General features: G+C 38.1%; 2 protein-coding genes across 3 annotated transcripts in view; both read left to right on the forward strand.

Moving 5' to 3' along the window:
* The first annotated feature begins 157 nt into the window (after positions 1 to 157).
* hmgcs1 (3-hydroxy-3-methylglutaryl-CoA synthase 1 (soluble)) lies at positions 158 to 10,523 on the forward strand. Its single transcript, XM_085414606.1, has 10 exons — positions 158 to 307; positions 2,086 to 2,534; positions 3,676 to 3,801; positions 4,101 to 4,265; positions 5,005 to 5,173; positions 5,343 to 5,513; positions 6,362 to 6,468; positions 6,583 to 6,708; positions 7,238 to 7,395; positions 9,685 to 10,523. The coding sequence occupies exons 2-10, from the start codon at positions 2,087 to 2,089 to the stop codon at positions 9,760 to 9,762; spliced, it is 1,548 nt and encodes a 515-aa protein (XP_085270732.1). The 5' UTR covers positions 158 to 307; position 2,086; the 3' UTR covers positions 9,763 to 10,523.
* Positions 10,524 to 13,471: 2,948 nt separating this feature from the next.
* The window catches only part of tln1 (talin 1), a 61,540-nt gene continuing 51,044 nt past the window's right edge, over positions 13,472 to 23,967 (forward strand). For both annotated transcript variants that reach the window (XM_085414607.1, XM_085414608.1), the window contains exon 1: positions 13,472 to 13,923. The gene's annotated coding sequence lies outside the window, so the exon portion shown is untranslated. The remainder of the gene's footprint in view (positions 13,924 to 23,967) is intronic.

The raw sequence follows: 23,967 nt of genomic DNA on the forward strand, positions 1-23,967 counted from the left end.
ACCTGATTGGCTCTTTCTTTCTCACCAGACATCATGCATGTCATACTATTGGACAGCAAATACGGCCGTGATGCGTGGTTGTGATTGGTATTCTCCGATTGGTTGGAAGCTTTCAGGGGGTTCGTAGCGCCGCATCGTGCCTGTGAGCTGTGATTGGACAGGAAGCCAGGTGCTGTAGTACTGAAGTTACGCTGCCTCGTCACTGTCTGATATAAATACACCTCTACTTGACTACTAGAGGTTGCTGAGCTGGATATAAGAAACGCCGAAGAGAATAACCTTCATCGCTGAAGTTGACTACATACAGGTGAGAATCGCTACGAATATCCTGCAGCTACACATGTTCAGTTATGAAGAAAACACAAGAGAAATTTATTGTGCGTTGCTGTTAATCTGATTTTCACATGAGAATAAAGAATCGTTCTTGTGTGAGCACACACACACACACACACACACATAAATAGATGTTTTAGTTAATGTAAGAATGTTAACACTGAAGCAGACATGGCGAGTCAGACCCTTTAGTACAGGTTTATGACAGTGAGTGCATATATAAATATATACACCTCAGTTGGTCCGTCAGCTGTATTCTTCCGACTAGCAAACTGTCCGAAGAAACGCTTGTAGTCCGTACTGTGATCTATCAAAGTATGTGCCCTGCATAAGAATGTCATCAAACTAGTTACTTTTTAATTTTTTTTAATTTCATTTTTTTTTAATGAAAACAACATATTTTCATACGCAAGTGTCCCGTTAACTCAGTGTGGTAGACTATACTTTGGCTCCCAGGCATGCACTGCTTAAGTTCCAGGAAATCCAGTTGCCGTTGCCCTTTCACCCAATTTTGTTGCCCACTGTACTTATCTGGTCCCCGTCTAGTTCTATGTAGCCGTTTAGGTACGTATTCTGAATGGTATGAAAGCAAATATATAGTTATGGGCAGCTCCAGAAACGTGTCCTCCACTTTAAGCTAAGATTTAAGATTTGGTTCTGAAAATCTGCTGGGCCGACCTTTTGACTAGCTAATCTTACCGGCTTAATATGCATGTGGAGTGACAGTATATGTCAACATTTGATGATATTTATGTAAAAGTCAAGGAAAGAAAGAAGGTCATAGAATCAGTACAGCTGTAGCAAGTATATCACATTTGCTGTTCTCTTAGCTAACGTGGTTGCTAGCAATGCCACCCGTAATCGCAGCAAGTCGGCTAACGTTATCTGTCAGATTATTGGTAAAGAGATCATCAGTAAATAGACTAATATCAGTACACTGTTCTTTTCTAGTATTACTTTTTGTGCTTTCTAAATACTTTCTAATAAGTCTCAAACTAGCATACAGTTTGAGAGTTGGATTTTATTGTTTATGATTATTAGCCTGTAATGACTCGTGCTCTGCGACGTTGTTGTAATTAAATAAAAATGTACCCCCATAATTATGCAGCTGTAAAGGTTTCGGTGCTGATGCCTGTGCATAAGTAATATTGTTATATTAGTTTATTTTGGCTGTACATTTTCAACCCTTATACAACCAATTTTATCCCTTTTCATCATCAGCATCTGTTAGTGTAGGGTATTTTAGTCTGAAGCCTGTTGAGGTAAATGTTGCTGTAATTTGGTGCTATATAAATAAAACTGATTTGAATGAGATATAACCAAGTACTTACCTGTCAATGGGGCTGGTCATATGCCAGTATTTTAAGGCTGAATGGTGATACTTAACATATGGATTTTTCCATATTTTCTATAAAAACATTAAAATTGTGCCATTTACTAACCTACTGATTTAACTTGTGTTAGAGTGATTCAGATTTCACCATCAGAGAGTGAATCCAAAACTGCATACTCACAGATGTAGATACTGGAACTGCTGCATATAGCTACTTAACATATATGATCAAATCCTTATTTTGTTTAACAAATTATCAGTATAAATTAACTCCTGTATGTATCCATCCACCCTGTTTATTGACATTTTTAAAACTGGTGTGCTTGGAAACTAAGAGCATATCTGTTTTTATGTGTTATCTGTGTGTTATTAATATAATGTTTAATATAAAACCCCTTCTTGTCCCCTAATTTGTTCAGGATGCCTGGCTCAGCCCCAGTTAGTTACCTGGGACCATGGCCTAAAGATGTGGGTATCATTGCCTTAGAACTGTACTTCCCATCCCAATATGTGGACCAGACTGAGTTGGAGGAGTTTGATGGTGTGCCCGCTGGTAAATACACCGTGGGCTTGGGCCAAGCTCGCATGGGCTTTTGTTCAGACCGTGAGGATATAAATTCTCTCTGCCTGACTGTGGTCCAGAGGTTGATGGAGAAGAATGCTCTATCCTACAACAGCATTGGTCGACTGGAAGTTGGTACTGAAACCATCATTGACAAGTCCAAGTCTGTCAAGACAGCCCTCATGCAGCTATTTGAGAACTCTGGCAATACAGATGTGGAGGGAATTGACACCACAAATGCTTGCTATGGTGGTACAGCTGCACTCTTCAACGCTGTCAACTGGGTGGAATCCAGCTCATGGGATGGTGAGTAAGCTTTTGTTAATGTTAAGCTGCTTTTGTTTATATCAAAAATTACCAGAAATATCTCATGTTTTCCAGTCAAAGCTGACCTCTCTAAACCCCAAAAGGTAAAATTTTACAATTAGATAAACCAAAGAAATCCACAAAATGTAAACATTTGAGATGCTGGAGCTCCAGAGTGGTTTCCATTTTTTGTTTAATAACTTAAGTAGTCTCCAAAGTGCATTGCACTGCTATAGTTATCATCCCAGTCCACTTAAAAAAAGTCTTTCAGTTAAGCATAATTACTCAGCATTACCCAGCAAGTCATGCAGCAATGTAATTTCATGAATGTTCACTTATTAGTGTTACAAGTTCTTCATATTTCACAAATCATTGTGTGTTAGTGAGCTGTGGCTTAGGTGAGTGAGCAGGGCGTCTACCAATCAGAAGCTTGGTGAATTGAACAGTTTCCTCAGATGTGTCCGTCGTGCGATCATGTGACTGTTAGACAAAAGTGCTGAATGAACGCTCTGGGTTCTCAACTTGAGAACAAAGGTCTAGAATCGACTCTGTGTGCAGTCATAGCGCCCAAAATATAACACATGTAAGCTTTTTGAAAAGCCACAGTGGCTTTTTTTTTTTAATCTCTTCACCAGTGTTTAGTGACATGCTGACTCAAACATATCTCTCTTGTAAATGAGACACTAAGTCTCAGCGGGATTACCTGTATAAATAAAGTTTAAATAAAGTTAAAACATTATATTATGCATGAAAACTTAAGTAGATAGACTTGTATATGCAGTATGTGGGGTATGTAGGTATTTTTACTCAGTTGTATATAGCATTTGTATTCTATTTTTATCTTATTGTATATTTTATTCTATTTTATTCTACTGTATATAGTATTTTATTCTATTCTGTACAGTTGTGTACTGTATTTATTCTTATTGTATTCTAATTTTTGCTTCATAACTTTTGCAATGTCCACTTCCTGCTGTGACAAAACAAATTTCCCACGTGTGGGACTAATAAAGGTTATCTTATCTTATCTTATGTGTGTGTCTTTTTGGTGTAGTCTGTGTTGAGTGTACCTGAAGCAGCTTCTGTTTTTCTAAAAAGAATGCCTTAGTGATTTCCTGCTCCTTGTGTTTCTTCTCTGCAGGACGTTATGCTTTGGTGGTAGCAGGGGACATTGCTGTCTATGCCACAGGAAGCGCCCGGCCTACAGGGGGGGCTGGTGCTGTGGCCATCCTGATTGGGCCTAATGCTCCTCTGGCCTTTGAGCGAGGTCAGTTAATTGATAGCTTTGTTTCTTATGCTCAGTCTCTGAGACAGAGCTTTTGAGAAAGAAATTATACATTTTTGGAAAAAAGTTTATTTCTGCTCAGATGAGTTATGATATAAGCACTTGTAATGGATACACCAGTAGGACTGTGTTAAATCTGTTAGTAGATAAAATGTATCCAGAAATGACCTCAGTCGTGCAACGTTTTAAATGAGCATCGCACAAAATGTGTCTGAACATATGTCTTTTGACATTTGTGGTAAAATGAGGGAATGACTGAAGTTGTTGTTTTTAATATACAGGCCTACGGGGAACCCACATGCAGCATGCATATGACTTCTATAAGCCAGACATGGTGTCAGAGTATCCTGTTGTAGATGGCAAGCTGTCGATACAGTGCTACCTGAGTGCCTTGGACCGCTGCTACTCTGTGTACCGCAACAAAATCCATGCACAGTGGCAACGAGGTTGGTAGTATATAGAAAGACACACACATGTCTGGTTTGCTATCCTCGTGAGGACATCTCATTGACATTATGCTTTCCCTAGCCGCTTACCCTAACCCTAACCCTAACCATCAAAAATGAATGCCTAATCCTTACCCTAAACCTTAACCATAACGCAATTGTAACCATGACACTAAAACCACATTTTGAGTCTTCAAACTCATGGGGACATGGATTTTGGTCCCCATCAGGCCTGTTGGTCCCAAAGAATAGTAAATTTCGTATTTTGGACCCCCCCAAATAGGAAAAACCAGTACACACACACACCTTGGCCAGAAAAATTACTTCTTTGGTTTTCTCTCAAGGTCAGCGGTTTGGTATAAACTGCTCTGTGGTATGGGGTCTGTAAATTGGAGTATGAGCCAAAAGCTCTTAGCTGCCCCTTTCTTTTTATTGAACAATGTGTTTTGATTTTGAACCGAAGTCACAAAGAATCTAAATCAAGCCCTAAAAACTAGCAGGAATTTATGCTGAGCTAGGAAGAAGTGCAACAAGATTTGAGTTGTATGTAGAAAAAACATGTTCAAGAGAAGTGTTGGTTTGAGTGAAACTCTTATCTATCATTTCAAACTGTCATTTACACCTGTGCCGTATGTAGCCTAGTGTGGTAGTACTGCTTGAGCTACACACAAGATAACCATTGTGTCATTCAGTAAATTAATTTTTTCACATGGTCTTTAATCATTATATTTTCTAACAGAGGGTTCAGATAAGAGCTTCAGCCTGGAGGACTTTGGCTTTTTAGTCTTCCACTCTCCTTATTGCAAGCTGGTACAGAAGTCATTGGCAAGACTGATGCTGAATGACTTTCTGAACCACCCCAGCCCAAACACTGAGACCGGACCCTTCACAGGCCTCGAAGCCTTCAGGTACTCTCAAAGTAAAGCACCTGGCCAGATAGTTTGTTTTAAAGTCGTGAGCTCAAGTGTAATTGCTAGTTTTGGACATATTTAGACATTTTCATCATTTGTACTTTTATACAAACACAAAGGGGGGAAAAGCACTTGTAGTAGTTTTCTTACTCATTGTGTGTTGCAGAGATGTACAGCCAGAGGATACCTACTTTGACCGGGATGTGGAGAAGGCATTCATGAAGGCCAGTACAGATATGTTTGAGAGGAAGACCAAGGCATCCCTGCTAATCTCCAACCAGAATGGAAACATGTACACCCCCTCTGTCTATGGCTGCCTGGCATCACTTATTGCACAGTATGTCTCATTGTCTTTTCTTCCTTTTGCATTTATTTGTCCACTGAGGTCAAACATTAGTTTGAATCACGTGCTTAAGAAGGTTGAAGTCAAAGCCTGGATTAACCTATAATAAATAAATTAAAGGCAGCAACACATGGGTGCAATAGTTTAGCTGTCTGCTGGAGCAGATGAACATATGCTGCAAGTCTTAAAGTAATGTCCTGGGTTCAACTCCAGTCTGAGCTCTTTGCTGCATGTCTTTCCCCACCTTCCTGTCTGCTCTTCACTGCACTATCTAGTCAAGGCAAAAAAGACAAAATCCACTCAGACTTGAGGCATAATTAAAATTCTGTGGGATGTGCTCCAAATTTTGTGTGTGTGTGTGTGTGTGTGTGTGTGTGTGTGTGTGTGTGTGTGTGTGTGTGTGTGTGTGTGTGTGTGAGTGCACAATTTTCCTTTCTTTTCTTTTCTTTTTCTTTTTTTTAAAATCCATGTTATAGTTCACTTCTCAACTGCCTGAATAATAAAGGCTGAACAGATCACATAGAAGTCCTGAATCCATACTGATTCCACAACACTAACATCAAGAGTCTCTTTGGATCCTTGTCCTTGATTTGAAATGCTTGTCCTGCTAAGATTACTATTTATTTGGGACTAGTTTTACTCATCCAGTATGTATATTTAAAAAAAAAAAAAATATATATATATATATATATATATATATATATATATATATATATATATATATATATATATATATATATATATATATATATATATATATATATATATATATATATATATATATATATATATATATATATATATATATATATATATATATATATTTGTTGCCTCTGTTGTAGACACACACCATCACAAATGGCAGGACAAAGGATTGGAGTTTTCTCCTATGGTTCAGGATTTGCTGCTACACTGTATTCTCTCAGAGTGACACAGGACCATATCCCTGGTAAGTCATATATTTTACAATTGACTTGTGTGACATAAGTAAAATTGCAAACTTTTGCCATTAAAAACAGTAGAAAGAAACTGTAGTTCATTTCTGGTTGGTTGTCTGTGTCAGGATCTAGTCTGGACAAACTTGTATTGAGCCTAAGCGACCTGAAGACAAGACTGGACTCGAGGAAGAAAGTTTCGCCAGCTCTTTTCTCTGAGAATATGAAGCTGCGAGAAGACACACACCACTTGGGTATGACCTCGCTTTTGTTGCTTGGTTATTATTTTTCCATATTTCTGACAGCAAGGACACTAAGAGCTGTCACAAACGCACAAAATAGCGTTCATGTAAGCACAAATAGAAAATGTTAATTGTGATGTTTACAGTAATGACAAGTATGTGATTCTTGTTCTAATATAATTAAAGAGCTTCACAACGGCTTTTGCTGTGCCCTAATATAAAATGTTACTTGGTTATTTATATATTATTCTGCACAAAGAAACATGATTAACAAATCTTGATTGACTGATTTAAGTCAAAAACAAAAATAGAAGATTCACACCCCAGGTAAATGTAAGACAGTGTACCCTGACTTTGCTTTCAAATTCACACATCTGAAGAGTACTTCAATGGAAAGTCTTTAACTTGTCAGAGTCTTGCCTCAGTAAAATAGGCTGGTTTGGCTAAAACGCTCACTGAGTTATTCACACACACAACTAGACTGGTATTTGGAATAATGGCTTGTTTACACTGATCACTTTTTTTTTTTTCTTCCATACAGCCAACTATGTCCCACAAGGCTCTGTTGAGGATCTGTTCCCAGGTACATGGTACTTGACGCGAGTGGATGACAAACACCGCAGGGAATATGCCCGCAGACCTCTGGATGATGACCTGCCAGCAGAATCAGAACGGGTTCGCTCAAGCAGTGCCACAGAGGTACAGGAGGAATAAATATTTGGGCAGTTTTCTATCTTTCATATAGACAAAATGAATTCTGTAACAGTATTTTTTTTTAATCTGTAAATGACTATATGAGCAGTCCCTTATAGAAACAAATGACATGGTGGGCATGTAAGAGTCCACATGCTTAGTAAGAGTATAAAACCTTTAATTGGTGAATCTAAATTGGCCATAGGTGTGAATGCGAGTACGAATGTCTGTCATCCCTGGCGATCCATCCAGGGTGTACCCAACCTCTTGCCCTATGGTAGCTGGAATAGGCTCCAACCTCCCTACGACTCTGATATGGATAAGTGGAAGAGCGTGGATGGATGAATGGATGAAATCACCCAGCTATTTTATATAATTTAGTTATATTCGGGTTGTGGGGGCTGCAGGCTAAACAGAGAACCACCTCTTCCAGCTTATCTGGGGGAACACTGTAGCATTCCCAGGCCAGTCGGTAGATGTCATCTCTCCAACGTGTTCTGAGGCTGAGCCTTCCTCCTCAGTATGACAAGCCCAGCTGGTGTTGCAACACTTTATTCAGGAGGCGACCACCTCAACTGTCTTCTTTTGTAGCTGCTGTGCTCTAAACCTTTCCTGAATGACTGAACTCCTCAGCCTGTTCTAAGGGAAAGCCCATCCACCTTGCAGAGACAGCTCGTTTCCACAGCTGGTATCAGCAATCTCATTTTTTTACATTTAGAAAAAGAACTAACAACTAGAAGAAGAAGAATAGTAAAGAATAAAGAGAAACAGGAACTCAGTAGTGTGAATGCTTTACAAAGCACACAATAAGCTTGTCAACAAAAAGATCAGGTGAGATTAAGAGATTTATGGGGTTTGTCAACAACAATCTCAGAGCAGCAGCTCCACCTGGTGGTAGATAGCATTTAGAAGACAACAATTTACTGATATTTGGCATCAATTGAAAACAATTACATTAAACAACTAGTACATCTGGTACCGACTAGTGACAGTAGTGACGATTACTCCTGTAGTTGTCTAGTCATGCACATTCCTATACGCTATATTGCCAAAGGCATTTGTTTGTCTGCCTTCACATGCATATGAATTTAAATGACATCCCTTCCTTAATCCATCTAGTTTAATGTAATGTCAGTCCACTATTTGTGGCAGGAGCCTCCATTAGACACTTCCCTTTCCAGAATTGCATTCTTGAGGTCAGACATTGCTGTTGGGTGAGAAGGCCTGGCTCATGGTCACCTCTTTAATTCATCCCAAAGGTGTTCTATAGGTTTGAGATCAGGACTCAGTCAAGTTCTTTGACACCAAATTCCCTCATCCATGTCTTTATGGACATGGCTTTGTACACTGGTGTGCAGTCATGTCGGAACAGGAAGAGGGGCTCCCCAAACTGGTCTCTAAAAGTTGGGAGCATCAAATTGTCCAAAATGTCTTGGATGCTGAATCATTAAGAGTTCCTCTCATTAGAACTAAGGAGCTGAGCCCTTCCTGAAAAACAACCCCACACCATAATCCCCAATACATTAAAAGTTCTTTTGGCAACAGCCAAACCCAGACTTGTCCATTGAATTGCCAAACAGAGAGTCGTGATTTGTAACTGGAGAGAACATGTCTCAGCTGCTCTAACAAATGATCTGCTTTGCATTGCACTTGGTGGTGAAAGGGTTGGATAAGTTTTCATTCAGGGATATGCGTTCCACGAAGCTCTTTGCACATTGTCCTTGAGCTAATTTCCACAGGAAGTTTGGAGGTGTTGATTCTGCAGAATGTTGCAAACTCTGCACCTCAGCATCCTCAGATTTTTACACGGCGTACCGCTTGGTGGCTGTCATTCCTAATCACTTCCACTTTGTTTTAATACAACTAAGAGAGTACTGTGGAATGGGAAAGAAATTCCACTGGTGGCATTCTATCACACTACCACACTTGTCATCTCAGATTTAAACTGGTCAGATGGTTCTTTTTCTCAGTGGAAATGCAAACAAGCAGTGGTCTGAAGGAACCATTTGGCTTCCTGAAAAGTGTTCCTGGGCACTTGGATGGATGACGGTTTATGTAAAACATAAATGTGGAGGAACCTGTGATTCAGAAGAGAAAGCTTGTCAGCATTCTCTCTCTGCATGTCTTGGTGTACCTAGACAAGATACTGAAGCCCTTTTCCCCATCTACGAAAGAATCCCCCTGCACATGCAGCATTGCTTCTCCCATATAATCAGAGGGCTCTAACTTGTCAAAATGCAATATATGGACAGTAATGAATTGTTTCATGATGTTGATTATTTTTTCTTCTTTCAGCACATCCCAAGTCCAGTAAAGAAGATGCCTCGTATGCCTGCAGCCACGGCTGGCTCTGAAAGAGCCGTCAGCAACTGAAAGTACTCTGCACTTACTTGGAGAATTATTAAGTTCCAGCAGTTTGGAAACTATGCGAGACAATAGAGATCAGATGAATAGCAACAGAAAGTGCTGTGCCGTGCAAAATTATGATTAAATCTCCATTAGTGGAGGACTACAAACAGCTGGAGTCCCCTTGTCTTCATGTGTTACTGCAGGACAGTAAACCTGAGCAGAGTCTGTTACCACAATATTTTATTTTAGTTATCCTTTATTTCAACTTTTATATTTCATGAACAGCTATATTTGGGAGAACCATAAACAGACATAGACATAGCATGATTGATTCTGACAGCTGCCAACCAGTGATGATGTGACTTCAGGTTTTCCTCTAATGAAACAGAACGAAGAGTATGTGTCACCTGTTTTTATGATTTAAAATTGTACTGCTGTCACAGCATATGATGGAGGTGCTGACTTTACAATGTCACTTGGTCATCATAAACCAGAACAGTTCAACACAAGAGGCAAAATGATGCTATATAAAGAGGAGCTTTTTCCAGTAGGCAAATGGTGCGTTATCTTTAAACTTCTGATTCCGGGAGCCAAATATCTAAAACCCAATGTAAATCTGTAAAAAGAAAAAAAAAAGAAAATATGCACTGTAGCATACTGTATACTTTGTAACACATACCTGGTTTTATTTTGTTGAGACACCAATCAATTTATTGAGGGGTTATTGTAAGAAAATGTTTAATAGTGTTAAACATTTCACTGATAAATAAATCAAAAATATCAAACTGTCTATGGCTTCTAATTTCCCATTTTTAAAAGAACTTTGTGTGAATTTGAGAAACTGGTCAGACAAGAAAAGACATGTTCTTGGACAGAGGGAACTTTAGCTGAAACTTCATATTTGCAGTCTAATTCATTAAACTGGGTAAGGTCATTGGTTGCATTGTCATTCATTGTTATTTTCTAAACCTGTTCTGTTCACTTACAGAAGTAAATAGCAAGCAAGTTATTTATTGCCTCTATGTGTACAGAAACAGTTCACTTTATTACAGGAAACAAAAAGGGGAAAGAAGATTATTTAAAAATGTCATGGAAACATTATAGCCAGTGCCTGCAAGGTTTTCTTCTTGTGATGTGGCCCTTTTTAAGAAATCTGAAATTTACATTCATCCAATCTAATCAGTGTTTCAGGGGGGAAAAATATAGGTACCGTACAAACAACTGCTAGAAATCCTTTGTAAACCTTCTTGAATTTGAGTAATTTATCCTATCATTCTTGAAAGTGCAGTCTGATCTTCTAATTAAATTTAGTTGTTAAATTTACACAAATTTACATGTGTACTTTTAGGTTTCTGTTGCAAACAGTGCAAGCAGAAAGCAGCCAAACAATTTCATTTCAGTAACTTGTAGTTTGACAACCTCGTAGAAGCAGGAACTTCCATCAGAAATTTCCTGTAGCTGCTTGTCATACTTATACAAAACATGGAAGAATCCTTTATTATTCCTGTAGAATGAGGGTGACTACATATGTATTCCAGTCACTGCCTTACACATACATACATTAGATTGGCATAAATTGAGTTGATAAATCTACCATCATCCTCATATTTGTCATCATTTGACTATTTATATATCAAAGTGCTTGAGAAATTGAACATAAAGTGATATAAAAAAGGGGGTTGCCTTTCTGATTTCCTCTTTTTCAATTGTTTGTTACACTTAAATGTTTCAAATCAAACACATTTAAATATTAGACAAAGATAACACAAGGAAACAGAAAATACAGTTTCAACATGGCACCATCACACTACCTCCACCATATTTTACTGGTGGTATGATTTTTTTGTTTTTGAAATGCTTTGGAAATGTAATGAACACACACCATTAAATTTCTCATAATTAGGTTAGTTATCAGAATTGGATTGTTGTGGGCAGCATAGTGGTGCTGTGGTTAGCACTGTTGCCTCACCTTAGGCCCATCCCTGTGTTTGCGTCAGTTCTCTCTGGGTGCTCCAGCTTCCTCCCACAGTCCAAAGGCTTGCAGTGATGGGTGTGAATGGTTCTCAGTCTCTGTTAGCCCTGTGATGTGCAGGCGACCTGTCCAGGGTATAGCCCACCTTTTGCCCTAGGAGAGGCTGGGATAGACTGATTAACTAAAGACTAAAAACATCTTAAGTTCAGATTAAAATGCAAACATACTGTTATCCTGTTCTAATAGGTGGAAACACCTAATGTTTTCCCGCCTCATATATACTTCACACTGCGGAAAACAATGTGTCTCCCTCTTTAATAGATTAAGGAATTTGTGATTATGATTTTGCAAGGATCACAACTAAACGGGATGTGGGATTTATTGTGCATCATTTATGTGGCATTAAATTTAGAATAGATACAACAATGCTGTTGTCTATTAGAGGCTTTCAAGAATCTAGTTTTTGATTAGATTCTAAATTGCCAATATTTCCTGGATATTTTTTTTTCAAATAATAAGGAGAGTTATTATATTTTAAATCCTCTAACTACTAACTGCAACACTGTAGTTAACAGAATTGTCAGCTAATTATTAAGCTGTTAAACTAACTCTACTCACCCATGATGTTGAGTGTGCATGGTAACAATGCTAATGTAATTGTTTTTACATGTGTAAATAGCTTTGAATTAAAATAAAACATATGCAGAAATATACAAGATCTCGGGTTACTTAAAGCAGCAAAACTGCTTTAAAATGATGGAAAATGTCTATGTTTTTACACAATGGTAATTTTCTGTTATTTCTGTACATCTATCCAAAATAATTTGCCATAAAAGAACACAAAATGTCTGTTTAGGTGGCAAAATAGATGACTAATTTGTTTTAGTAAGTTGCTTATTTGACAGAAGAAATAGCCATCTATCCATTTTCCTTCACTGATTTTAAATAACATTTCACTAAACTTAATTCACCACTAGTACTTGCAACTTGCAGAGTTGCATACTGAAGCATTTAGTATGTATACAGAATCTGTTTTTACAGTTCTCATCTTTTTTAATTAATATTAATTTGCAGAACATTTGTATTAAGCTTGAACATTAGACAGGTCTTGCAATAATCACAGAAAATATACCTTGCCCTAAAAACAGCAAATTAATACTGAGTGACTATTGACACTGACTGAATAATATAACATAATATAATATTATAATACTATAATAACATAATAATAATAAAGAGACAAACGAACTGTGTTTAATATGTGATTAAGATTTATTTAATGAAAAATAATCTTTGTTTTTTTTATCTGAAAATTTATATTTATATCCTTGCAGATGGTGAGAAAGTAAGTCGCAGGTTCAAGAGCTTTGTAAGACAAGGAATGACAAGTCAGAAAGCCACCCAAGACTTCAACAGAATTTTAAAAATATATGTACCTCTCCACCTTTCTTCTTCTTTTGAATGTTAATTTGTTATTATTGTTTTTATTGCAGATAGTAGCTTTTTAAAAACTTTTTAAAAAATTACTAATCAAAGAGAACATTAAAAAGAGGGCTACAGAAGAGAAACACTGGGTTTCAGTCCCGTCACTGTCAGTGATGACAGCCGGATGCGAGCAGTGTTCAGGCCAAAGAAAAAGTAAGATAGGTTGAAGTTTCGAGGAGCTGACACTTTTACCGTTATGTGGCCCCAGCGTTGCGTGCGCACACCAGCTTTATAATACGACGATGTTGACACTTTTGACACACCCACCGAACCATCCTGGGCAACTTCAAATGCAGCTGGCCAACGTTTGAAGGAAACATGTCTGTCTACCCGGAAACCCTAACAAAGCAGATCTGAACGTCTCCGCGGTCTCCTCCAGCACAGTCCGTGCCATTAAGAGTCAAATTGAGTTGGTTTAGTGTTGAAAACAAGACAGAGTTTGGAAACAAAATAGAAAAGTATGAAAACACCCTCAGTGTTATTCGCCTGCAGCAGAACAGTACCCGAACTCTACACCGCCCCTCTGTGCGTCGACGCGCTGAGCCAGGGTGGAGTTTTTCGTAAGCCGCTGCCGAGGGATAGGGAGAGGAACTGAGAAAAAGTCGTCTTCTGGCCTTTCCCCTGGTGGAAAACTTTATTTGTTGTCGGGAGTTAATTTAAGGATCGTTAAATCAGCTCTGTTTTCCGTGTTTGAGTGGCCGTCGACGAGAGTGGATTAACGCGCCCAGGTCAGACTGAATGTTTCTAACTTTGAAAAGTTTCTAGCTTTTTTCTTCGTTTTTTTAAAACGCGAAGTCCCTGACGTCACCACAGACTCGACATGGAAGCGAGACAGATTAGTAAACGTATGCAGATTTGGGCCTTCTAATGTAGAGAGCGCATAAACGGTAGTGTATATGATAACCCAGAAGTTAAATCACACAAATGGGAGACGAATCGAAAGTATCAAGCGCCAAAAGAGACCACCTCTCACACACACACGCACACACATCTGAATTTTCTGTGCGCCGTGTCACTGTCCTCTCATGCTTTCCTACAATACGCGCATTTTGATGAGATATATATAAGTTACCTTTATACTATGAAATAGTTTGAATGTCAAAGTTAAAAGGAGTTAACAGCTGTATTGTTCCCCTTTTGACCTACAGCATGCAAGTTCAGTTCATCACAGTCATTTTGTAGGCCGCTCATAAGTGTCCTGGGCGTGTTGTGCAGCTGTTAGAACAAGAAAAAATATCGCCTCTGGGTGTAAATTCTTACACCGCTGTGATGTGTTGTGCAACACAATGAAGGAATTTGGATGCAGATATGTCTACTAACCACCGAGCAATAAAGGAAAAAACAAAGGGTACTTTCTACAGGCTGAAGGACGGCCTGTAGAAACTAGCCTGGAAGAATTAGGAGCTGTACATTTTTAGGCAGGCTCACCTAAAATAAGTAAATAAATAAACTAAACCAAACAAAAGCATTTTTGTCTCTGTGAAATTGCTTATTACATTAATTGATTAAAAGAATGTTATAACAATTAATAACTGCTTCATTTTGTATTTAAACTTGTATCTCATTAGATTTTTACATCTTTACATTTTTTTTTATATCATGCTGCTGTAACACAATTTCCCAAATTTTGGGATAAATAAACGCTTATCATTCACTGAAAAGTAATGTCTTCAGTAAATGCTTCACCTTCTTTTTTGAACTTGTAAAGATCAGCCTGTGTTCATTAAATAAGGAGTTTTGTTACATGTTAGGTTGCTTATTCAATGCTTACCTTTCAAAAAAGAAGTGCAAAGAAAAAAAAATATAAATAACTATCTGACACCAGAACACATATAAGGGAACAGTTAATATATGCACAAGATGGCATGCTCTCAGTGCACTGCACATTTTCGACCACAACCACAGCAAAAATAAATAAGTAAAAATCTAACTATTTTAAGTGGAGGCGAGTGAGCAAGAGATAAAGATAGAGAATCATGAGGTCTTACAAAAGTAAGAACAAAACGTAAACTGGAACTAAACAGAAATCCAATCACTCAGCTTATTGTGACTTGTCTTTGCCTTCCTGAGTGTTGTGTTTGTTTTTAGTTGAACAGATTATTTGTTAGTTGATGTAGTCTTATATGTCTTGTGTGTGTGGATTTTTTTCATTAACCAGCTTCACATGTGTAGCAGAAGCTAACTTTTAACTGCCAAGCCACTATACACTGGTGAAACACTGTGATCTGGGCTGTAAAGAAATGAAGAAAGGCCTCCAGTATTCAAGGTTCAGGCCATGCTGTGTAGTAATCTGAGCTAATCTACCAGCCATACAGAATTCAGGTAACAGAGTAAAATCCCATTTTGGAAGTTGTATCGTGGACTATTCTCACACCAGTTAAGGAAACCTGCTTCCATTCCAATGTGTTGCCGTGGTTGGAGTGTAGTGTTTTAACTCAGCCATATTTGGTCAAGACAACATGTGCAGCCACTAGTCCACAAGAAATCATTTGTTTTAGACATAAGCCAATTCCCATGGCTGTGTGAGATGCCTGGGGAGTTCAGTCACACCAATGAGGAGACTGGAAGAAAATACAGCTCTTACTTAATTTAAAAATCACACAAAACCTTAATGTTGTTGGGTTGTTTATGATTAAATGAAACATGTATAAAGAATAAAAAGAAACAGAGCTTACCTTGTGATGGCATCACACTAACTGTAATACTGGCTGGTATTATGCCAAATTGTCAATAATTTCATCCATCAGAAACATTAATCCATGTATGGAGAACAACCTCCAGGTGAATTCTAGGGTCTTACATATGAGAACATAATAAAAAAATTCATTTGGTGCTTACCAGGTGCTGAAATTATGTAAATAAAACTTGAACACATGACATACAATGTCATTATTTATTTTGGAAAAAAACTAAGCAAAAATAGGTGTGTAACACAATGCTAATACATCATCAGTGGTCTTAGAGAAACTGTTGCTCACCACCAATCTGGGAAGGGTTTTAAAACCATTTTTAGAAAGACTATTCCCATGTGGAAAACATTCAAGACAGCTACCAATCTTCCCAAGAGTCAGTGTCCTAGTGAATTCAACTCATGGGTAGAGTGTGCACTGTTTTGAGAAAATGCAAAAAACACAGGAGCTACATCTCAGTCTCTACAGGCCTCAGTATGTTAAAATAAGAAGGAAATTGAACATGTATGGCTTGTTTGGAAGGGCTGCCAAATGAAAACCTTTTCTCTCAAAAAGGAATATGACAGCATGGCTTAGGTTTGCATCTCATCCAGCCACAAGACTTTTGGAACAATGTCATTCTGACAGACAAAACCAAAATTGAGATGTCTGTCCACAATGAACAGCACCACTTTTGGAGAAAACCAAATACAAATACAATACTCATACCAACTGTTAAGCGTGGTAGAGGGGGGTGATGGTTTGAGCTTGTTTTCCAGCCACAACACCTGGCCACCTCACATTCATATTCAAAAAAAGAAAAAACACACGTGTTTTAAAATTAACTACTCATTGGTTTCCCTTTTAGAAATTACAATGTTTTTAATGTTAGCCCTTCATCAGACTGGTGAAACATTAAGAGGAGTGTGTGTGGTGTGTGTTCATGTGTAAGGACCTGGTCTACATAGGCTTGGTCCTCTGAAGGATGTGGCCCCTGAATTTGGACACAGCCTGTGTGTTTAAATGTGCAATGAGTGAGTATGTGGTTGCTGCAATTAAGAAAAGTGAGCGTATCCTCATTCTCAGAATTAGGGATATTCCTTGGAACTAATTTCTTAGTCAACTAAGCAAGGGAAAAAAAATAGTGCAACCTGCAAGTGTGATCTACCCACATGTCTCTACATGTCTTCAGGATCGCTGCAGTGGCATACACAGTCTGAATAGTTTATATGATGCCTTTAGTCGTAATAGTGAGAAGAGCTGTGTTAAGTTCTGAAAACATCTGTTCTGGTGAGACACATCTGTCATTGCTAGTGTTGGATATTTGTTTAAAAATAGCATTATCCTGATAGAAGTAGATTGGGCTGATGCCAGTACAATTCCCATAGAACTGGGCTGTCCAACTACAGGCCTCAAGAGCCGGTGTCCTGCAGGTTTTTACATGTGTCCTTTATCCAGCACCGCTGATTTAAATGGCTAAATTGCCTCCTCAACATGTCTTGAAGTTCTCCAGAGGCCTGGTAATGAACTAATCATTTGATTCAGGTTTGTTGACCCAAGGTGATATCTAAAACCTGCAGGAAACCGGCTCTTGAGGCTTGGAGTTGGACATCCCTGTCATAGAAGCTTATTTCTATGAATGTTGATGTGTCTTGGTCATTGTGGATGCTGGGCATTTTGATATCAAAGTAACCTAAAATTAAGTTTCAGATGGGAGTTTCTAAAGTGTTTTTGGCATATTATTAGGAAGGGATCACTTTTCATTGCAGTGATAGGGTTCTTGATTGATACAGGACATACAAGATGCTGTCCAAAACCACATTTTTGAAAATCCTTTCAGAGGGGTTAGTTTGCTTATAACTTTCTAGAACAAATCCCAATTTTGATGCAAAAAAAGAAACTTTGCCCTAGCCAGGGGATCAGATCAGATCATGACTAGGTGAGTTCAAATGAGCTGCCTAAATACAGGAAAGCCAGTTGGGACACCTCACTTACTCAAGAATGAGTAGCTGGCTATGACACAAGAGCATGGGAACCATTGATTGCCTTCTGAACAGACTTCCAGTGACAGATGTGGAAACAGGAGAGGTACAAGTCGAGTCAGTCTATCCACTTGCAGTGCTGGGCAGCTGAGTTTCCATGGGGCTTTGGAGCAGGGAAGCTTCAGTCATTTCAGCCACCCAGTGTTTTACCTTATCATCTTGGAAAGGCTAGAGCATTTGATGGTTAGGAGCATAAGACCACATAACCAGCCAAAAAAGACACTACTCTCTGTATAGTCTTTTTAAGATACCAATTAAGAGCTCTCTTCGATTCACCATGAAGACAGATTAGAGTAAATGATAAAATCATAAAATTCCCCAGCAAACAAAGTAGCATCTGGGTTCATACTGGCCAGATCGTAGTGTAAAAATCAGGAAGAGAACCCAATGCAGGATACACATGGGCAGAGTAAAATCCAGTTTGGGAGGGTGTAGTCAAAAGGCAAAGTCCATAGAGCTGTCCAAAAGGAAATGAGAAGTTCACAAGGGAAAATAACAAAATCATGAGGAATGCTGGGGAGCTTGACTAAGCAAGTTTACCAGATGACAAGTGGTTAGCGCAAAGCTGGAGCTGTATATACTAACACCAGTGGCTAACTGAAAACAGGCATGGTAGGGCAACAAAGCAAAGGCTGGAAGTGTAACTAAGTGAGGTCTAAGACATACAGAAATTTCAAAATAAATCAGGAAGTAACCAGATATACAGTTGGTGAGATTAATCAGCATACAATCAAGGATGGAAAACTAATGCAGGAAGTAAAATTGACAACGATTTATGATGTACACAGGAAAATAACAAACACATGCGGTTTACAAGTAAGGTGCAGTTGGTATTCACAAGTGGACAGATATTAGTTGAACTGGTGAATTGTTATTAGCTTATAATATTTCTCCTATTCTTTATTTCATTTTTAAAGTTCTCTATAGTTTTAGGAGCCTTTGTTATATGTTTAAAATTGCTAACAGGCATAAGGCATAATTCTTACACCTGGCATTGTTCAGCGTGGGCCATGAAGTGCATCTTTAATCTGTTTGATCACAAACATTATGCCACACCGTCTAATCTGGAAGTTTTCACATTAAACTTTGCCAGCGTCATCAACACTGCTGCTGTTGTGTTATCAGTGTTTCTGTTTAAAACTGGGGGCTGTGGGCTTAATGTTGTCATACTTGTTATTTACACTTTTTATTCGCTGCTCCTAAATACGTTTGTATTTTCTGGTCAGTTTTTAGAAATATAACAAATGTGGGTGAAAAACTTAGGTATACATTGTTTAACACATCTGCACGCTACAGAGCCGTGGATTAAATGAAGCATCGAAGCAAAGAATTTGTGTCGAGAATTTTTTGTAATTGACTTATTTGAGTTACTTAATTAATCATTGCAGTTGTAATATAAACTTTAGGTAAATTCTTTAGGCAAAACTTTAAGAACTGCAGCAAATAAAACTTGTGTATAAAGTGGGTTTTATTGTCATTCTTCTAAATGACAACTATACATTTTAACAAAATGTTGTTTCTCCAAGACCTTTATGCAACTCAAAATGATTTATGTGATTTTAAAATTCAAGTTCAATTCAATTTTATTAATATAACGCCATATAACGTTGAAGACGCTTTATATTGTAAGGTAGACCTTACAATAATACATACAGAGAAAAACCCAACAATCAGATGACCCCCTATGAGAAAAAACTCCCTTTTAACAGGAAGAAGCCTCCGGCAGAACCAGGCTCAGGGAGGGGCGGCCATCGGTTGGGGTAAGAGAAGGAAGACAGGATAGAAGACATGCTGTGGAAGAGACAGATTAATAACAAGTGCGATTTAATGCAGAGAGGTGTATTAACACATAGTGAGTGAAAAAGGTGACTGAAAAGGAAAATGCATCATGGGTGTCCATGATGCATTTTCCTTTTCAGTCACCTAGGAGGGGTATGAGTCTGCCTACAGCAGCCTATGTCTATTGCAGCATAACTAAGGGAGGATTCAGGGTCACCTGGTCCAGCCCTAACTATATGCTTTAGCAAAAAGGAAAGTTTTAAGCCTAGTCTTAAAAGTAGAGATAGTGTCTGTCTCCCAAATCCAAACTGGAAGCTGGTTCCACAGAAGAGGGGCCTGAAAACCAAAGGCTCTCCCTCACATTCTACTTTTAAATACTCTAGGATCAACAAGTACGCCTGCAGTGTGAGAGTGAAGTGCTCTAATGGGGTGATATGGTACTACAAGGTCATTAAGATAAGATGGGGCCTGATTATTTAAGACATTGTATGTGAGGGGCAGGATTTTGAACTCAATTCTGGATTTAACAGGAAGCCAATATAGGAGAAATATGCTCTCTCTTTCTAGTCCCTGTCAGCACTTTTGCTGCAGCATTTTGGATTAGCTGAAGGTATTTCAGAGAGTTTTTAGGACGTCCTGATAATAATGAATTACAGTGGTCCAGCCTAGAAATATGCATGAACTAATTTTTCAGCATCACTCTGAGACAGGAAATTTCTAATTTTAGAGATGTTGTGCAAATGGAAGAAAGCAGTCTTACATATTTGTTTAATATGTGCATTGAAGGACATGTCCTGGTCAAAAATGACTCCAAGATTCCTCACAGTGTTACTGGAGGCCAAGGTAATGCCATCCAGAGTAAGAATCTGGTTAGATACCATATTTCTAAGATTTTCAGGGCCGAGTAAAATAACCTCAGCTTTATCTGAATTAAGAAGCAGAAAATTAGGTCTTTATGTCTTGAAGACATTCCTGCAGTTTAACTAATTGGTGTGTGTTATCTGGCTCCATGGATAGAGTTTTTTGCCATCTGCATAGCAGTGAAAATGTATACTATGTCTTCTGATGATACTGCCTAATAGGGCTGATCGATATAACAATATATATCGGATGACGATATAAAAACGTCTATCGTTGCATTTTACGCTATCGTTTGTTTCGTGGTGTCGCAAAATAAACTGTTTATGGCAATATTTTTTCATTATTTTGATGGTCACTGTAGTGGCTATATTAATTTATTAAAGTTCTCTCTTTCTCTTATATTTAATATAACCACACTACAGACAAGCACTTGTTTTTATGCATTGTCTTTAGCAACAACAACAGTAAAACCATCGCATGTCCGCTTGTTTATTTTCCACATAAACCTTTCACAAAAAAGCTCAAGATCCTGTTGAGACTTTTCAAAATAAACCGAATCACGCGAAAGATGCAGAGTATTTATGGATGAGAAGCAAAAAAGAGCCGTCAGGTGCTAAAAAATAAACCTTAGACTCAAACATTAGAACAGGCTTTTCCCCGCAGCACGCTGTGTAATAAATACTCATAAAGAAAACGGCGGCCGTTACAACCTATGTCTAAAAATGTATAGTTTCATGCATCAGTTAAAACACTCAACTCCAGGTACGCGACGCCCAGCTGGAAACACTTCAAGCAAGTCGAGCTGCCCGAGATTCACAGAATTTACAGAAAATGTTACATTTTTGTGATTTATATCATTATCGGACGATAGATGTCTTAATATCGGGATGTGAGATTTTGGTCATATCGCACAGCCCTACTGCCTAAGGAAAGCATGTATAATGCAAACAGAATTGGTCCTAGCACTGAACCCTGTGGAACTCCATAATTAACCTTAGTGTGTGAAGAGGACTTTCCATTTACATGAACAAATTGGAGCCTATTAGATAGATATGATACAAACCACTGCAGCGCAGTACCTGTATTACATACAGTATGCTACAATTGTTCTAATAGGATATTATGGTCGAACAGTATTGAACGCTGCGCTGAGGTCTAGCAGGACAATAACACAGAGATGAGTCCACTGTCAGAGGCCATAAGAAGATCATTTGTAACCTTCACTAAAGCTGTTTCTGTGCTGTGATGGGTTCTGAAACTCTTCAAAAATGCAAATATATAGTTGTGTTACACAATGGTTATATACGAAGGGCAATAAATATACCTGACAACATGTACAAAGAATTTAGAGAGTATTAAATTTGGCTAGTCTCCCATTTAAGATTATCTTCTCCTGCACCTCTTCATTGCTTTAATGTAGCTGCTATTTTTTAAATCATTCTTTGTGTTATTAGTTATTTGTGTTGAACCTTACATTGCGACTGGGCTATTGCTTATGCTTTTTCTTGTGCTTCTGCTTTTGTTGCTACTTCTGTTTTTTTCTGTTTCTTCTTCCTCTTCTTCTGCTGCTACTACCTCTGCAGAAAATTACTAGTACCACTTGCTGATTTACCAGTCGAGCAACCAAACTGGTCCATCATCAATCTTGTATTTTGAGGATTCAAGTGGTTACCTGACAGTTTTTCTGGGTTTCCAAGGCCAATAATTTACAGTTTTGTTTGTAAGCTCCTGGACAGTAAACATTTTTTTTTAAATTTTGCCTCTGCACACTGTCACAGTGGATTTTAAATCACACAAAATGTGATTAAGAGCAGACTTTAAGCTTTTAAGTACATTGTCAAACATCACCAAATACTGTTTCCTTCCTTGTGATGCTTTAGCAGGCCTTTACTGCAGCCACCTTCAGTTGCTGTTAGTTTCGAGGGTTTTCTGCTTTCGGTTTTGGGTCATTTCGTGTCAAATCATTGTGAGGCTTGTGGTCAGCCATCTCACATTCATATATCATATATCAAATGCTAAAAACTAGTTACCTGCTGCATAACATTGTCTCCATCATATCTGATATATGATGTGGTGTTTTTCTAATCATGAACTATGCCTTCCCTTTTCCATACTTTTCTCTTGCAATCATTAAGGTTCATCTTGGTTTCATCTTTCCAAAGATGTTTTTTTTTTTTGGACAGGCCCTTGTAGATGCTTCCTTTCAAAGTGTAATCTGCGTTGTTGTACACCATCTAAATTTGAATTCAAGAAGTTGCTCACAACTTAGTGTTCCATGTTTTGTGGTTTTTCAGGCCGTTGGTGTCGCTGAGCTGCTCAATTTTCCCATACTAATCTTACTTTTTTGCTGTCTCTGATTGCTTTATTTTGGAGGTCTTTAAGCCTAAAGAATATTTCTTCACATACATCGATATCTCTTTGGGTTTCATTTATCAAATGCAAGTTCAACACTCAATTCAAAATTCAACAACCAATTTCAATTTTTTTTCTCTAATTTGGTCAAGACACTAACCCTAAATTGCTCTCCGATGCGTTCATTGGAGTATAAATGTGTATGAATTGTAGTTAGGAAGCACTAAGAAACTTAGAAGACAGTGCTTGTGTGAATGGGTGTGATTGGGTGAATGTGGCATGTTGTATAGAGCTCTTTGAGTACTCTGGGAGAGTTGAAAAGCGCTATATAAGAATTAATCCATAAGTGTACGTAGGGCAGAGAGAGACTCCTACATAATGAAACTAATCTATTTAAAAAAAATATTGGCCACTTGGATAGTGGGAGTAGTGTAGTATTTTTACCGTTCATCTTCTGTGTTCAACAGAACAAGTTCTTTGTGAGAGTGTGATTGTCTCTGAAACATAGACTGAAGTTATTGTCAAAATAGACATTTTGACATTTTTTGGTTTTCAAATAGCTCATAATGTTGTAATTGTGTTGCCTTATACTAAAGGCAAATGCTGCTATTTTAACTTTCCTTCACCCGTATAAATTTCCCTCAAACAAGTGAAATCTGATCTGTACAGTACAGACCAGAACAGAAATAATTAGCCTCGTTTCCTTTTTCCCCCTTTTATAAATTCCCTTATAGATTTCCTGTTTACTCTAGGGTATTGTTTTGACAAAACCTTTTAGTGCACTGAATGGTCAGATTAAAAAAAAATGTATGAAATGCTAAAAAAACAAGAGAATTGGAGATTTTTTCTAGTTGGGGAATGGTATAATTACTGTATATGAGCATGTGTAGACTATAGAGTCGAGAGGAAATGTAAGAATGGGAGATGAGATGCAAAAGTTCAAATGCGGTCGTTGTGGTTACTTGTTTAAGATAGACTGTAACAATGCCACTGGGTTATTTTCACAGTGTCACATCAGGGTAAACACAGCTTCAATTTACAATAGTACAGCAAATGTGCATTAGCAGAG

The sequence above is a fragment of the Rhamphochromis longiceps genome, linkage group LG7, assembly GCF_057381845.1.
Source record: "Rhamphochromis longiceps isolate RC_006_pf linkage group LG7, R_longiceps_female_GT1.1, whole genome shotgun sequence".
Lineage (NCBI taxonomy): Eukaryota > Metazoa > Chordata > Actinopteri > Cichliformes > Cichlidae > Rhamphochromis > Rhamphochromis longiceps.